The 17854-nt window shown below is 49.3% G+C and overlaps 1 protein-coding gene across 2 annotated transcripts in view; it reads right to left on the bottom strand.

Annotated features, from left to right (window-relative positions):
- Positions 1 to 2405: 2405 nt before the first annotated feature.
- COQ8A (coenzyme Q8A) overlaps positions 2406 to 17854 on the bottom strand; it is a 46544-nt gene continuing 31095 nt past the window's right edge. For both annotated transcript variants that reach the window (XM_040612203.1, XM_040612204.1), the window contains 10 exons: positions 16891 to 17013; positions 12800 to 12885; positions 11554 to 11694; positions 10249 to 10330; positions 8835 to 8928; positions 7857 to 7998; positions 5908 to 6015; positions 5104 to 5169; positions 4302 to 4388; positions 2406 to 3788 (listed from right to left, as the gene is read on the bottom strand). In XM_040612203.1, coding sequence (XP_040468137.1) covers positions 3495 to 3788; positions 4302 to 4388; positions 5104 to 5169; positions 5908 to 6015; positions 7857 to 7998; positions 8835 to 8928; positions 10249 to 10330; positions 11554 to 11694; positions 12800 to 12885; positions 16891 to 17013 — 1223 coding nt within the window. In that variant the 3' untranslated portion in view covers positions 2406 to 3494. The remainder of the gene's footprint in view (positions 3789 to 4301; positions 4389 to 5103; positions 5170 to 5907; positions 6016 to 7856; positions 7999 to 8834; positions 8929 to 10248; positions 10331 to 11553; positions 11695 to 12799; positions 12886 to 16890; positions 17014 to 17854) is intronic.

The raw sequence follows: 17854 nt of genomic DNA, 5'->3' as shown, positions 1-17854 counted from the left end.
TGTCTCCTGGCACATCTGTTTTCTGAGCTTGGACTTCTACAATCTGCGCTGTGACTTTAATTTCCCATGGTTCCAGCTGCACCATCACAGCTGTGAAGGTCTTGGGAAAGGGGATTTCATTGTCAAGGGATTTGGACATCAGAAAAGCAGAAAGTAAAGTGCATGTTAGGCTTCCTGTTCTGCTCCTCAGCGTTCCTTTTCTGGTTTGGTGCAGCAGCCAGGTTGACTAAAGAAAGGAGGTAGGAAAAATCACCTACATCACATGTAGCCCAAATTTTGATTCTTCAGAATGGAAAATCCCTGTCTTCAGAGAAGCAGACTTAACCTCCAGCTTGCCCTGTGGAACAAAATAGTTTTCTGCAGGAGGATTTTTCTAGAATAGAGAAGCATGCTGCAACAGAGAACTGGTCTCATCCTCAACCTATGTGTGTTGGTCAAGCAAATGCATTAGCTGGCACGGAGCAAGCAGCAGCGACCGAGTGTTCTTGCTCACTGCAAAGTGTCACGGCTTCTCTTTGACTTGAAGCCAGAGCACAGTGTTTCTGGGTCACACTTTCTCCACAGCTGTTACACAAACATGCAATTCCTCAGAGAATCATTTTGGTTGGAAAAGCCCTTCAAGATCACAGAGTCCAACTGTTAACCCAGCACTGCCAAGCCCACCCCTGAACCATGTCCCCAAGTGCTACATCTACATGGCTTTTAAGCACCCCCAGGGATGGTGACTCAACCACTTCCCTGGGCAGCCTGTTCCAATACTTGACCACCCTTTGGATGAAGAAAATATTCCCAATACCAAATCCAAACCTCCCTGGAGCAACTCGAGGCTGTTTCCTCTGGTCCTGTCACTTGTTACCTGGGAGAAGAGACCGATGCCCCCCCCCCCCCCCCCCCCAGCCCCCTGCCAGGTGGTTGTGGAGAGTGATCAGGTCTCCCTGAGCCTCCTACTCTCCAGGCTAAACCACCTCATTCCCTCAGCTGGTCCTCATAGGACTTGCACTCTTTAGCCAGAGCTGTAGAAATTGTATAGAAAAATGTATAGAACATACACAAAAGGCCATGAGAACTGGGGACTGAAAGCTCTAATTAGCTCTCCTAATAAAGAAACATCTTTCTTCTGCTAGTTGTTATATTTGAGGCAAATGCAAAACAACTCCATCATTGAGCTTCTTAAACATTATTCTTAAATGTTATTCTTAAACATACTGTCTCTCAAGGGAAGGGAAATGTTTGCAGAGTTGCACACATTCCCCAGCACAGTATACAACAGAGCTGTGGTCCCACGAATGTACCAATCTCACCTAGTTCTGCTTCCCAGAAAAGCAAACTGTAATGCTCTTAGTTATTTTGCCTTCTTTAGGAGTTCTGTGAAAATACCGACTCTGAACCTTCACCTTCAGAAGTCTTGCTCACAAGCTCACCTAATCCAATTCCCTTGTCAGCTTTTTATACTTTGCTTTTTAACTTTTAACATAAACATTGAACATCTCAAACAATTCCACCCTATTCACAGCTGCAAGGTCTAGATCCAAACAAGAAAAAGTAAACTCTATCAGAACCCAAAACAACAAGGAAAGTTACTTTATCAGTGTACCAAGTTGAACAGCTTAATGCAAAACTATTACTTCACTGAACAGCAGAGTTCACCCTTCTCAAAGGGTTAGGAATAACCTGACCAGTACTTTTAGTTGAATTAAACAGTACTGGGTGTTTCCCAACTAGGTTTTAAATGAAGCAGTTTATGTGTTTATGGTCTTGGAATAAAGGTAATAAAATACCCTGTTCTCCCATTTCTCAGAGGTCCCTCCTGATAGAGACTGTGTATTCACTTACCTGTTCTTTACCTCTGGCAGCATCAGCAGTCAGCATTTCTTATGTACAGAAGTTTAAGATGATACAACTTGTGCATTCCTGGGCTGAGTTACCCGAGTGGGACCAGCTGAGCCAGCCGCTAAGCGTCTGGCACGTGCCAGGTAAGGACATCTGCCTTACTAGCACCAGGTAAGCATCGACTCCCACAGCCACTCTTTCTTCACAAGTGGAGGAAAGGCAAAAAGACCTGTGCCCAGGAGACTGGTAACAGTGATTAAAACAAAGGAAAACAAGAAAATAAGTCAATTACCAGGGATTTTCATGGCCAGACAGATGTTCAGGCTGATGTCCTTCTGGTAAACTTGTCACCATCACTTAGCGCTAGTAACACAGCTGCACTGGAAAGACAAAGGAATAAAGTGGCAATAGGTAGATGGCTTTACAAGGGTAGTAGCGGTTCTTTGACCAAACAATGCAACAAGGAGCTGGGGAGCTTCTCCTGCTCATCAGTTCCCACCACAGACCAGGACAGGTTTCACCTGGCTATGCATTACCACACCAGAAGATGAAGAACTGCAGGCAGAAGGCCCACGGCACAAGCACTTTTTTATTGAAATCAGGAAGTCGTACAGGTACAGGCTTTGTACAAAAATCTAAGTAAATTTCCTAGCTTGACTCCAATAGTTCAAAACTGCATCTGGTTTTAAACGTGTGAAGTTTCAGCAAAAGCTTGAAATGCTCACGAGAGACGTTACGTGTTTGCCTGCCCTGATGCAAGTTCTGCATTACAGGAAGAGACACAAGTGGACTAGGCCCTTGGTTAGGAGTCCAGCAAGCAGCTGGTGTCGGCTGTAGCTCATCTAACTCGCCTTCGGGAAAGCTGGTACCTACGAGGCAGTGCAGAATCCCACTAGTCGTGCTCAGATACAGCTCTGTTGATTATGTGTTTTGATTCCCAGAACTGAGACTGGCTGTGAGTGTACGTGCTTAAAAGAGATTGGCACTCAGCTCTCAAATTTTTAAAACACTTCCTATGTTTAGCTCGCAAGCCAAAAAGAGGCAGAAAGCATAAAACTTCATTCTACATACACACACCCCCTTGGCGTTAAATCAATGTCAGCAAAATCGAGGAGGGTTCTTAGACTGCCACCACCTGACTTAGAAAAAGGGGGCCGGGGGGAGGTGCTGAAGGTGTCTGTTGTAGGGCACACCTCGGTATTCCATTCTGTAATTCACAGTACGAAAACTACTTGAATTCCACCTTAGCATGAAAGAGGGGAGGTTTTTATAAAACTATTTTTTTGGAGAATTACAAACAGGTTTCAATATTAAATTCTGCGCTTGTCCTCCTTCCCCCTACTCATTATAAAACCCAATCAATACGCAGCCACCATCACAATGTTAAAAATGCATTCAAGGTAGTCAGCTGGTGCCTTGAAATGGTACAAAAGCACTCGAGAAGACAGTTGCCTGCAAGCTGCAGACTGTACTGGCGGTCAGTGTAGGACAGACACAGCGCGAAAGAACAGCTCTGTCCTTGTGAAACACACTGCTTCTGGCGCACAGGCTGCTGCGTCTCGGGAGGATGGAGAGCTGGGGTGCAACACACGGGAGGCTGGAACGCTCTCTGCAATGCTCAGGCGAGCTGCGCCCTCAGAACAAGGCGTGTTAGTTCATTCTTACTACTCCTCTGGCTTCTTGCCCCTACTGCTCCAGTATTTGCTATATGCCTCTTGGAACATGTTTTTGCAGGGAATTTTGGCCTTCAGTTTGGTGCAGATGAGGAAAGAACCCCCCATCTTCCGATGAAGAGAGTAGGTCTCCTCTGGTGGAGGGACAAGCCGATGCTTCAGCATAACGGGAATTAAACCGTGGATCTTTTCAGTGGTGCTTTGGTTGCCAAAATCAAAAGGTTCCTCAGATGCAAATGCCTCTCCCAGGATGAGGACAGCATTTAAGTGGGCATCTTCCATTTCCTGCCCGAAAGGAAAGAGGCATAAACATCATCACTGGCCATGTTAGCCACCAGGGAGGAAAAGGAGAAATGCTCACACGAACAGCAGCAGCTCAGGAGAAGTACCTGGCTGTACCCACAACAAGGGTAACCTCCAGCCCCCAGCAAGACTGACAAACATTTGGTTAATACAGTTTCAAGCAACTAAACCTTCCAGAAGATCTGCCCTGTCATGAAATTTCAGCAGTCATCACCACCTGCAGGGTTTTGCTGGGGGAGAGGCGGACAGGCTGGGTTTGGGGCTAACTGTATCACCATTCCTGCTCCCACTCCCAAAAGGAAGTGAGAGAACAAAAGCCAAAACCTTTTTGGCCTCCTGCCCGCCCCCTTCTCAACAGGGCTTTCAGGCTGACATTGGCTTTTGCCACAACAAGAAATCTAGGAAAGTCCACAGACAGCTCCCCCCGCCCCCCCCCAAAAAAAAAAAAAGCCTTGTTGATGGCCACAGCTAAAGGCAGACCCTTCTGCTCCATACCTTGACTTCATAGCCAGTGAGGAATTTCATTTCAATGGACTTCTTCAGGACTCTCTCTCTGTCCATGTCAGCAGCTGCCTTGATTACCTGAATAGGAGGAACACTTTCAGGAGAGCTAGTGGGTGACTCAAAAGTAGCTGCAGGCACATGAGCTGCCCCCCTCACTTCCTTGCCTCCACCCTCCTCTCCAGGGGTCCGCATGTTAGCCCTTTTAAGAGCTACTGGCAAAAAGATACAGCTGTTGGCTCTTGACAGCTCTTCCCAGTAGGGCTACACATAGCCCAGAGAATGTAAGAGGCATCAAAAAAGCTTCACAAATCAATCAGCCCCTCCCCCAAGGAAAGAGTAAAGCCAACCACGAGATGCTTTGGGTGATGGCTGCCAGCCCCTGCAGCTCAGCTTATCAAGTGCAGGATGTGGTGATCACAGAACACACTTGTGACCACTAAGTTTATCAGTCTAAGCAAGCTAGAACTCCCAGGAAGGGGCAGGGACAAGCAATTCCTGCACACCCGCACAGAGGAATCCCTGAATTCCGAGTGCTCTGACATGCTCTGCTGCTCGAGTCCCCCAGTAAGCAACATGACAGTTCTCCACGTTTGTCATGCAATCTGAACACCCAAACTGGGATAGCCAGAGGCTGGCGGCCCACATGCAGAAGGCTGTGGCAAGGGACAGAGAAGTCTCTCTTGCCTCCAGCCCTGCTTCCCTCCGCACCCAAGTACAAAGTGATACAGCTAGGAGATAAGCATAATTTTGCAAATTTTCTTAAGACCCCCAGGTGTAGCACTCCAGGACTCACCTCAATGTAGACATCTGTGAACTTCTCATCAAACCCTCGTGTTGCTCCGAAGTCCAGCAGGGCCACCTAGCAATGGACAGACCCATTTGTATGACAGTGTCAACCACTCCACTACAGCCTGACCTTAAGAATGTTCCTGATGCCTTCAGGGAGCTCAGCTGGGGGGAGAGCCTTTCCACTGCAGCTCAGCTTCCCCCCAGCCTCTTTATTCCCCGACAGCAGCACAAACATTTGCACTAGTACACGGCAGAGGAGGCACAGCCTGTGCTCACGCTGTCACGCCTGCTCAGCTGGTAAACTCTGCTCAGGGTTTTGGTACGGGGACAGAGCAGCACAGAACTTTTGCCCAGCACTTTCTACCACAGACCTCAGGGATGAACAGCGGCTCCATTTGACCTGCACGGCACAAGCAAGCAGCCAAACCAACAAGCAGGACATTTGCAATTGCTACCTTATCTTCAGCACAGCGCAAGAACATTCAACTCAAGAGTCCTTGGTCAGGTGTGCCCTGGTAGAGCACTGCCAGCTAAAACTTCCTGCAGACCAGCTTCAAAACAGACCCTGAGGCTCAGGAAGTAGCTGTGACTGGATCTAAGGCCAAAGACAGGCAGCCAGCCACCATTACAGGAGCCCTGCTCACCTACTCTGACCAAGGGAGGACAAGTGGCAAAGGGACAGGTTTTGCTGTCCTACCTGCCCAAGGACAAGAATCTGAGAGAATCTCGGTAAGGGCTTATTAAACTGTGAGTGGGGAGTAACCAAAAGTTGGTGAAAGCCAACAGAATAGCAGCTACTTGGACTTACCTTGTGCAACTGTGGGTCGTAGAAGAAGTTTGACCAGTTTGGGTCAGTCTGCATGTATCTGAACTCAAACAGCTCCCGCAGACACAGGACCAGAATGTTGTGACAGATCTTGAAAAGCAAGGAGAGAAAGCAGCAAGTCAGGAGGGCAGGAAACCCTATTCACACGTGTAATTTACAGCAGGCATTAACAAACAGGGAACGCATCACCACGCTGGCAGAAACTACCTGCTCCATGCTGCAAAACTCCTGAAGAGGCGAGGGAGCACCTCTCGGCAACTCCCAGCCCCACACCTGCCATGGGACATCCTTAGCAGACAGGGCAGATGCCATGCAAGTTCTACACCAGCCTGAGCTAGTTCCTGCCAGCCCCTGGATGTGCCTCCGGGGAGGCTGCTACCCTGGATCAGCAGCTGAGAACAGCAGGCTCCAGGGGTCATCCAGCTACACGCGTTCCTGCATCCTGGTCCTGCCTTTCACCTTCCCAGCTTTGACTACACACTTGGTTGTTGCTTTGAAAGCAAAGGAACATCTTCACAGTGCAAAGAGGGATCCAGAAGCAGAGGCAGGGAAGGCCATTAGAGCATTACAGCCTACCCTGGTAGAAAATCCTACGGGACCTTGGCCAAGTGGAGCCAATGCAGCTCAGAGAAATAAGATGGGGTTTCCAGGGCATTTCAAGTTAAAGACCCAAAGAAGCTAAAGAGTGTATGTTTGTAAAAGCTGCCAAACATACAGAGCTAGGACCAAACCGTTACTAAAAGGGGTCTTCACTGGATACACACACCTACCACATACTCCTCAGCCACCTCTTCCCCTGGGCTCAGCACTGACCCTTCCCAAGGGATGATCAGCAGACCCACAGGCATGGGGAAGCAAGAGCAGCAGTCCCCGAGGAACTCGGCAGCGGGCTCTATGTTACAGCAGAGCTCTTTGGTGAGGATAGGTAAGCTGGAGCCTGTTCAGCAGAACTGCCAGCCTCGCTACCCCTCTCCAGCTTCTGCAAAGCAGAGTGAAACATCACCAGACCCTGCTGTAGGACACTTGCCATTTGGGTCAGGTGGCTGTGGGTCAGCCAGGCCAGTGCCTTATAGGAAAGAAGGGCTGCTCCTGCAGCACCACCCCACCTCACAGCCTTTTAAAAGGCAGCCCTGATGATACAGCAGCTCATCACAGGGGACAAGCCCTAAGAACAGGCAGCTGAGGGGTCACAGGCAGCCAGGTCTGGCATAGCTTCAAGTCCAGTGTCTGACGCTGACATCTGTTTATCTAGAGGAACACTCTGCCCTCTTCCCCAGTGACCTGCTAACAGCTGACAGCTCACACCAAGACACACACACACAAAAAAATATCCAAATACCAGGACAGTTATTTCTGCTACTAGAACAGCTGCTTGTCCCACCACAGCACTCCATTCCCTTGCTATATTCAGCACCACCATCTACCCACCCCCACATCCCCCCTCCTGTTTACCCACAGGTACTTTTCCAGCAGCCCTGTGCAGCACAGGTCATTCCCCCAGGAGGAGATGACACCCAACGGCTTGCACCGACACTGATTCTGCACTCCTGCCCAAAAAGGCAGCTGCACAACAAGACCCCTCTCCCGCAGCTGACAATCCCTCCCAAATCCTGCCCTGGAAACAGGGTGTCTAGGAGTTAGGCAGCCAGGCTACCTCCCCTTCAGCCACCCTTGCCACTCACCCTCTCCAACCCCTCCCTGCTGAATGCTGGCGCCTGCAAGGCCTAGACCAGCCTGGGGAGACTCCAACAGCACTGCCAAATTCCCTAAACAGAGATCTTCCGGGAGGCTCTAGACAGTCCCTGACTCCAGCCCTGCTTTGCACCGCTCAGAGTTTGCCCTTCTACAAAGCATCCCTCGCCTAGCAGTCACCAGGCAGGCCAAGCATGCTGCTCTGAGTGAGGGGAGATGGAAGACCCACCCCCCAGTACCTCATTTCGAATCTCCTGGCTCAGCCCTAAAGCTTGATCCAAGGGGAAGCCAGACACCAGCTCCGTGGTCAGGACATGCTTGCTGCACAGCTCATCCACTACTCTTGGGATATAGAAGAAGGGGTGGTCTTTCAGCAGCTCCCTAGGGGTAAAGGAGAAAAAGGTTAGGAGCCCCAAGGGCAGCTGGGCCCCTCCACAGCACACAACCCCTTTACGCCCCTCTCCCAACACCCAGGCTGAGGCTGCCAGGAGTCATTTTCCTCAGCACTTACAGTAGGGATCAAGTCACCAGAAACTGCACCAGTGCCTCAGAGCTGCTGCCATTCCTGAGGTCACGTCTCCTGCCAGAGCAGGGATCCCAGGTGGGCTCCAGGCTGGTGCATCAAGGGGCACTGGGCTCTTCTGCTCACCCCACTTCAGTTCAGGGCCAGACCACACACATGGAAGAAAGGCCTTTTCCAAGGGGAACAATGCCGTAAGGGCAGTTCTGCAGAGGGACAGGAGGGGCATCCAGCCTCCAGTAGCTCTCCCTCATCCAGCTTGAATACAAACCCAATCTGGACCCTGCCGCTCCAGCAGACCACGGAGGCAGGCGGTGCTGGGTGTTAACGCCGTAAGGGAGCTGGACTGAAAAGCCTCCTAAGGGATGGGAGCGGCTTCCAGCAGGCTGATGTAAGAGCACACGGAACAGTGCTGCGACCTGGCCTCGGGAGTTACCGCAGCGGCTTCACATGCGGCCAAACAGAGCGGCCTGCGCTGGAGGGGAGAGGGTACGCTACCGCTGTCACACCTCAGCTGCCCGAGAACATGCCTGGCTGAGACAAGGTGGGCAATTCCAGAGGACTGCTCAGGCTGCAAACACACCCCCTTCCCCTGCGGTACACGGCATTCATCTCCCCACTGTCCCCAAGTCAATCAACCTCTCCCAAGTTTCACACACACACACGGGAGGGGTTGAAGGCAATGGTGTGAACATACTGGAATTTCCTTGCACAGGCAGCCTCTCTCTGGTAGTCGCACTCCAGGGCCAGCTCTCTGCTCAGGACTTCTATCAAATGCTCAGGGAACAAACCTGAAAGTCAAACAGCAGAGAAGAGTGTAGGCTTAGAAAAAAGGACACCCTCGGGCTAAGCTTTTCAGAGCTACAGCTGAGGAGCACCTGCCAAGCAGCCAACTCGGAGCTGAAGAGTACAAGAGGCCCCAGAGAGCCAAAACGTTATTTCCAACTAGACACAGGTTCTGTGGGTAACCCCAGGCCAAGGCGATGCAGCTGCTCTTAAATCAAGGTACACCCAGGCTGTTCTCGTGCAGCAGGGCTCTGACTTCCCACAGCTCCCAGCCCACAGCCCAGGCTGTCCATTCCCGGTATTAGCACGACTGCACAGAGACACACACCAAGGAGCAGAAGCACCCAAACACTAGCCTGAGCAAAAGCAGCAAAAAAAACGCTCCAAACCGCATCTGCCTACCAGGCAGGAACAGTCAGCACGACTAAGACAGTGAGCTGCAGCAGCACATAGCCAGGGTCTGAGTTGCCAAGTGCAGCCTTCGAGCTGAAAAACTGATCTGCTGCTCAGGCCAGATACGGCTGGGACTGCAGCAGCCCCTGCAGGGCCCTGCCCAGCCACCAGAGCACGTCCCAGACACCGTCAGCACCCAGCCAGATTTAACACAGTACCTGTACAGTCCCACTAAGATTTACAGCTGCTGCAGGCAGGTATTTAGAAAAAGGAGCAGTCAGTACTGCATTCCCTTTGGGAAAAGGGACTTATCCGTGTGCTGGGACACTGAGCAAGCTCTAAGTCTGACAGTTCTCCACCTCTCCACAACTCTGACTGGGAAGAGCAGAGAATAGCAGGTATTGAGGGCTACAGGAAACATGGAGAAGGATGAATTCTGCCAAACGTACCAGAAAACAACAGGGACAAAGCAAGACTGCCTAGCCTGAGCACTGCCCACACTTCACGCTTAGAAAGCCATCAAAAGCGAGGACACCCAGGCACTTTATACTTTGCCAAGAGTCCTCCTGGGTCCCTTGCTGTAAAGGGCGCCCAGAGACAAGTGCATGCGTATACATGGCCAGGAAAAACACACACAGGTGCACTTCCCACCCCAGAGTGGACGCTGGAGCAGGCACGTGCCTAGCAAAGGCAGTAACAGCTCTGCAGCAGGAGAGGGGAGCAGAACGTGGCTCCCCAAGTTGGCCCTGTACTGCTTGCCCACATCCAGTCTCCCCCACTTTCTGCAGGACATCTTCTGGGCAGACTTAGCAATTCGTAAGTCCTTTTCGCTGTTTCCTCACTCCCATCTATGGAGAGAAGCATGCAGCGTGCTGCTGGAAAGGGGCTGGCAGAACTCAACACAGGCCAGCCAAAGGTCTCTGTCTTCTTACCTTCAGGGAGGACATTGCTCATGCTCAGGACAGTCATCAGGTTGTTAACATCACTGTTGATGCTCTGGGCGACTCCAGGGTACTGCAGGACATAATGGGAGAGGGCAGGGTTGAGACTAGATGACCCAGTTGAACACAGCAAGATAAAACCACCTTTCAGCTCAAGTTTCACCGATGCCTCCAACACAGCCACCCACAACCTGACAATGAACCAAGGGCATAACAGAGCCACACACCCATCCTCTGAAAGTTTATTTAAAGCCCAGCACCTAAAACAGGAGACAGACAGGCCACTCTGGTTGCATGGAGCTACATCTTAGCTTGCTCAGATCCTCTGACAAGGACTCTTCCAACACATGAAAGGTTCTCAGACACAGAAATCCCACAACAGTTATGGCAGTCAGTCATTTCTGTACCACATCTGAAAGCGCATGCCACTGAGAGCCCCGGAGTGTTTTGTACACAGGGCAAGCAGTGAGGGACCAGCCCAGTCCTAGCAAAGGTGCCTCCTTTTGTTCTCATCTTGTCTTTAAGAAGGGGACCAGCCTAAACTGCCACGAAGCAGAATGTGTGCTGATGCCACAGGGTGAACTTTGCGTTGCTGTTACCTTTGCCTAACTTCAGAAAGTACTTTGGACACCAATTGTTTGAGATTACGACACCAGTACCCATCTATACTGTTTCTACAGTATCCCCACTTTATAAAAAAACCACTAAATGACCAGCTTTGCCTGGGGATCCTGCTCAGTCAGCAAGGGACCTCACTCCTTCGGATTATAAACCACACTGTAAAAGGAGTTTCAGCTCTAGAACTTAATTCTGTTATAAATACCTGCGTGAAGTTTCTGACCGCTTTATTGTGAGCTGGTGCATACCCTCCCCCACTGTCAGACTGCCACTGCTCAACAGTCAGTGCCTGCATGTCACTTTCAACTTCCTTAACCTTTGGGCTGTGGCCAAAAAGGGGCATGTGCACATCCCAGAGATGGGACTGACCTACGGAGCAGGTAGGACCCTTGCATACAGCCCTAGAAGTACAAGCAGTCCCATCCCCCCCCCCCCCCCCCCCCCGCCCCATCTCCACGCTGTGATGATACACTATGAGATGTCTCCCACTCTTCTCAAGTCAGAGACTGGCTCAAGTTGCAAAACCATTTTTGTCTTTCCCCTCTGCTTGCACTAGGTAAGATACTGCTGGACCCAAATAAAATGTTTCTTATCTACCTAGCAGTAAACATACTTATAAAGCTCCTCTGCCCTTCTGTGGGGCAAAAGCAAGAGACAAGGCTGGTCTGTAACGCTCACCTGGATTTTCATGGCAACTTCTTTCCCATTTTTCAAGCGTGCCAGGTGAACTTGACCAATTGAAGCAGCAGCAAAGGGACGTTCTTCAAAGAACTCCAATTTATCCCTCCAGTTGGGGCCAAGATCATTGTTCAGAGTTTTCTACAAATAAACAGAAATCATCAGGGTACGGGAAGCAAAGATTTAAGATTTTCACTATTGGAAACTGTGTTCCTCTAAGGTGACTCACACAGCCTATAGTGGTTCCAAGTACCTATAGCAGCTTTCTAGATTGTCCTCCCTCCCTCATCACTGCACACCATCACGAGTGGCCCAGCCAGCAGTGCTCCCACAGCACTAAACAGCTGCCAATAGATCTGCATGAGGCTCTGTTCTCTAGCCTGAAGGACAAGTCTTGAGCACAAATGCCACTGCCTTAGCAATACAACAGTCCCCTTTTTGTTGCCACTTGTTATCTTCCAAAAAGTGAGCACGGAGTTAGATATTTCCCCTCTTTCATCATGCTGCCAAGCTGAACAGAAGCAATCCAGGCACCCAAGAGTGTCTCTCTAAGGCAATATTGATAATTAAACATCACAGCTTGCTTTAACAGCTTTTTTGCTACATTGCCAGACTGCCGTATTTAAGTTCTGGCTCTGTTCAGTGCCTTTCAGAAGACAAGTAGTGCCGGCAATTCCTTTTGCATCACCTTCACATCTTAATTTACAGGGGGAGGTAGAGAGAAAGATAGAACATGTATATTGGAGAAAGCAAGCTTATTTGTTCCATTCTGGCTCTTCTTGATGGTGGGATAGATTGAACAAACAAAAAAAAGGACAAAGCTGCTATTAATTTTCCATCAGAATAAGTCTTCTACATCTGTTTCTCAAATGGGATATACATGCTTCTAGACACCGACTTAACATCCATGAGAAAGACAAGAGAGGAAACAGAAGAGGAGGCTACAGTCAACAAGAACCCATCGTATTTGTATGCAACATCCTGTTCCATCAGCATAGTCTCGGGACATAAGAAATACCCCACATTTTCCTCCTGCTTAGAGCTGAGCTTCATTGTTTTGGAGAGAAGAGGCAGCACATGACAGAAGGAATCAGTTGTTACCCACAACTGAAAGTTTGCAACGTTATTAACAGAATACTCTTTAAAATCCCCATCCACCTCCCTTACTAGGGTATGTCACAGGTGAGATTTATTCTGTTATTTATTGTCCCCCCTCCCCTGATAAGCAGGAAGAAATAATCCTCACCATCATCTGCTTTATTGGCATGAAGTCAGCACTCTGACGTACGCGTTCAAAAATCCTCTGGAGATGGGGGTTGATAAAGGCATCATCTGCCAAGGGAAAAGCACACGGCAGTTAGTGCAGGCATTGCATTCTCCAGTTCCTCAGCACAGAAAGCAACACGCACCTGCATTCAGACAAGCCAGGTTGTCCTGCCCCCAGGCACACCTCAGTGAAGGTTCTGGAAATAATTCTAGTTCAAAAACTCTCCGTTCCCAGAAGCAGCACCTGAGGTGCACCTCCTAAGGCATCACACCTTTAGAAATGAGCCAAACAGAAGTCCTGTGCACAAGTAGCAAAATAAAGGGAAAAAGCTCCTCCTTCCTTTTCACTCTTGCAAAAAACCTGCACATTACCCAACGTCTCCTAAGCTACCCTCCAGCTGCAGCAGGAGAAAGTTTCTGTGCACCCCCTTCCCAGTTACCAAGGGAAGGCCAAAGTATGAGTATGCTAGAAAGCATGCTGAGAAACATTTTACGTTTTGGAAGCAAGCATCAGTTGTCAGTGTCCCCTGGCTTTGTCCAGCAGCGCTGCCGAGAGCAGCAGCAGCTCACACAGCACGGGGGCTTTTTGGTGTGATGGCAGGTTGCACAAACCCAAGACGACAGCGCTCTGCACAAGCCTCTGCCATCCGCCAGCTCACTTTCTTGCTGACAGTGGTACAGATTCAGCTCTAGGAGATGCCATTATGTCATGGAAACTCAAGACACAGAAGGAAACCTCTGGAAAGCCACCCCAGCACCCCCAGGGTTCATTGCATGGTTTAATCCAGTTCATTTCAAGGGGCAGCAGCTTCTCTAGAAAGCCGTGCAATGGAAACCACCACTTGCACAAGTACTGAACTCAGAGAAATTGAGATTCAGCATCTGCTGCCATAAACAACTCCCCAAATGCAAAGCAACTACAAGTGGGCAGAAAAGACCACAGCTGAGCCCGAAGTTCTTTTACAAGTCAGAAGGATTTAGCAAGCAAATATTTACACTTATAAGAAAGAGGAGGAGCAGGGGCATTTTGAAAGATTAGTCCTCTCCTTTGAGTGAAGGCTCCTGCAACAGCTCAGAGAAAAGGCACCAGTTCTGGCAAACTTTTCATTTCATAAAGGATTACGAAGGAATTACATTTATCTGCTGTTCTCCCAACACTGGGAAAGTCCAGGCTGCCACCCTCAATCCTGAGAATTCAACCTGCACATGCGCTTGTGACATTCAAATAAAAATCTATTATTCCTCTGCATTTACAGATGCATGTACAACAAAGTCTATCCCAGGAAACAAAAAACGGCTACCTTAGAAGCACTGTCCTGGGAAGAGGGGTGGAAAGCAACAGTGAGAAAGAGATACATAATGCAGAGACATGACAGTGACACACAGCATTCCCACCAAAGCCATGAGTAACATTTAAAGGTACTAGCAAAACCCCACTGTGGCATCAACAGGAATTTTGAAGAGGAGCCCCCATGCTGTCAGAGATTAACAGGCTTTGCAAGAACAGCGAGTAAAACTGCCGTTGTGATGTTCTAACCCTGCAGGAAGGCTAACCATCGCATTTGTGTGCGTGTGCCAAATGCTGAAAGAAACTTCTGCTGAATCATCGATGGTGTATCACTGTTAACCCTCAATGTCATAAAAAATATTCTCAGGGGTACGTGAAAGTATTAACCACCATGCTGTAACATAACCTGCACCTCCTAGGATGACTGTGCAGGGGAACGGACCTCCCTAGAAGGGACTCCTGCTCCCAGAAGCCATTTGTGTCAAGGTATCAGGGTCTGCCACAGGCGTTTAGGATCAACTGCTGTTATTTTGCTTATTGCTGACATCCAAAGAACTCACAATGTATTTCAGCTTTTAGCCTGACGGGGCATTCTTAACTGTGGCTGCGTGACCACCGCTTTGTTCACGAGTGCAATGCCAAATAGCCAAGAAACCTGCAAGTCAGACTGACTGTACAGAAACTCAGCAGCAATGGTAAAAGTCAGCCATGCTGCAGAGGCAACTCTGACAAAACAAGGCTCACAACGTGCTGATGAATAAGGTTATACATCTTTGAGGCCTTACCAGAACAAAGCATGAAGCAAGAGGCAAGGCAGGGCACTCAACTGGCAAATACAGTTCCAACATCTTCCAGAGCACACACACCGGAACACAAAATGATTTTGGGGCCCTTGGCATCCTTTCTGTGCATGACCTTCAGGGACGTGGGTCCCTCACAAATCCATGACCTCCAGGGTTTTTAAGGACACTGCTTTGTAACTTCTGGGTGCTTTAGCTCACAGGTGCTCAGCTGCATGTGGACACGGCAACAGAGCGCCTCAATGCTCAATAAGCACACATTGCTGTTAACAGCGGCGGCGATTTGAACTCACCAGGCCACAGAGAAGCCTGTGAAGCGGCAGGAACTGTGTGAAACCCTCCTGTCCGAATAGCCAGCCCAAGAAGCAGATACTCCACACTGTTGGAAGTGTCTAACTTATTTCACCACAGCTGTCCCTCAGCAAGATTAACAGGGGCCTGTGTTCTCGCCAGGCATTGCAGCACGCCACGCACTCGTCACAAGAGTCAAATGAGGGCTGGGCAGCACCACTGAGGTTGCTAAAGACTTGTATGTTTCTGACACCAACATGAAGTCAGTCGGCAAGTGTTTGACACTCCTGCCAGAGCTCAGTAACATTAGGAGACAGCAGGCAAGCGACAAAAACCCAGAGCATTTCTGCTCCTCAGAGCTGGCCTTTCACAGCTATTCCCTCTTCACTCACATTCAAGCCTCAGGCAGCCGTGCTGAGGCTCTGGGCACACATCAGGTGCAACTTAATAGCATCCTAAGAATTTAAAATTAATCCCCACCTACAGTAGCCAAATTAACTTCAGAGACAGTTCCCAGGCATGGCTCACTCCCCCCAACATACCAGAGGCACTGGCCACAGAAAGCAAGGAGTACAAGAGCTCCTCCTGGATCTGTGCTGTGAACCATCAGTCTTTGGCACCTGCAGCTTCTAGAGGGTGAGAAAACAGCATGCGGATGGCAGCTGCTGCCTCCCACCTACCGTCATTAACATTGCCGTTAGCCTGGCACACACCTAAAAGTAGCGATTAGCCAACAAAGAATAATGAAATGCCACAATCAGGGCTCCTGGTTCCAGAGAGCCAGTCTTGCTGTATTGGCTAGCCCAAGTTATTTAATACAATGCTGGATCCAGCCTCATCAGTCAACACCTACAAAAATTCAAGTAGAAGCACAAGCCAAGCAAGCCAAGTACTTCAAACACTCAGACACTGACTCAGTTTCAGTGACATCTTGAAAGTTATTTCCAGACAAGTGTAACAGCTATTTTCGGCTGGTTCTTTCCTTCCCTATCAAGTTGGGCAGGAAGGAAGAGTGGACAGGTCCAGATAAGGTTTGAATTCAGCACACCTGCTATCTTGCAGGAGTAACCTAACAGTTCAGTTGCAGACATTGATGTCACTCATGCCTTCACCTGTGATCACTGACTTCAGAACCCAACGAAGCACATACCAGTTTGAAGTCTCCTCAAGATAAAACCAAGCAGTTCATGCATGATAAGATTACCAGCTGTATTACCCTTTCCAGCGAGACTTCAGCACCAAAGCAGCATGTAAACTACAGACAGGTTGCTATAATGGGAGAGGGTATAACCTTGACCACTTTAGTAAACAAAGAACAGGATCATGTTCTTGTCATCATCCTCCTCCTTTCTAGCAGGACACCTGCATGTAGAGTGTGATATAGCTCTGCTTCTCAACAACTGCTCTGAACACAGGCATTAGGATTCACAGTGTCCCCTTATTTTCAACCAATTTCAGTTATGTGCCTGACACAATAGGGACATACAGCGCACACATCTACTTATGTCATAGTGGGATTAGACTGAACTGAATCAAACTTATCTCCATCGTTGCTCTCACACAAGAAAGCCACTTGTCTAGTTTCTCCACATTCATTTGACACTAACTGATTCCAGGCAGCTGACCATGGACCACAAGAAATCAAATGCCCCACCTGGCAGCGTTAACTAAGGACAGTCGAGGACCACTTACCTTGAATGCTTAACATCTGTCCCAGCTTCAGTGCCGCTCCCCGGACCTTGCACAAGGTTCTCACGATTCTCTCTGCATTGGCCTCCGACAGGAATGGGCTAGAATCCATCACTGCCTTCTTTCCTGAGGGCAAGGAGAGAAAGCATACGGGTGAAGAACGCCCTTACCCCAGCAAGCTCACTTCGTTGTGTTAGCCCGCATTCAACAGGAGATCTGCCCATCCCTAGATAAATCAAACTGGGACTACACACAGCGCCTACACTACAACCCAGGGGCACGGACTGAAGTTGTACACTCGTGACAACTTTGACATTGCTGGCTTGAGGGCCAACAGCAGCAAGTCACAGCCTCCATGAATGTCTGTGCTGCTATGCAAACTGTCCAGGATCCTGAGCAGATGTTGGTGCTTGAACTCACTGCACCAGGTAGCTCAGGCTAAAACACTACCTAAAGGTCTCCCACATCCCACACCACAGGCAGCAGTAGAAAGAGCAGTAGGTGTGAGCCACAGCAAGGGGGAATTGTCCAAAGCCTTGACAGCACACTGGCATAGACAGAGAACGTGCTGGCACTTCTCAGGATGGAAGCAGAGATTCACACCAATGCCAAACCTCTTATACCAAACGATTCTTGCCTGAAACACGTCCATGTGCAAATATACACTGCTGTGCAATTGCAGATCCAGAGTGAGCGCTAGAAATCTGTAGAGAGCAGACACAGCCTTCACATCTCCAAGTCCACCAGAACTTTTTCTAATCAAACTGAAATTTACTGTCTCCTGATGCACAGGCAAAACAAACCCTCCTAACACCAAGACCCCAAAACACCATAGCTACATACAGCATTTTGAAAAAGCAGCAGATTTGTAATCCGTGAGAATCAAGCTAGTCAGATCCAGGGAGGCTGGAGACAGTCCTCACAGAAGCCCAGCAGGAGCTCTCATCTGTGATACCATGCTCTCCTC

The sequence above is a fragment of the Falco naumanni genome, chromosome 12 (genome assembly GCF_017639655.2).
Source record: "Falco naumanni isolate bFalNau1 chromosome 12, bFalNau1.pat, whole genome shotgun sequence".
Classification (NCBI taxonomy): domain Eukaryota; kingdom Metazoa; phylum Chordata; class Aves; order Falconiformes; family Falconidae; genus Falco; species Falco naumanni.
The sequence above is the reverse complement of the archived record's forward strand: the minus strand, read 5'-3'. Positions and strand labels throughout refer to the sequence as shown.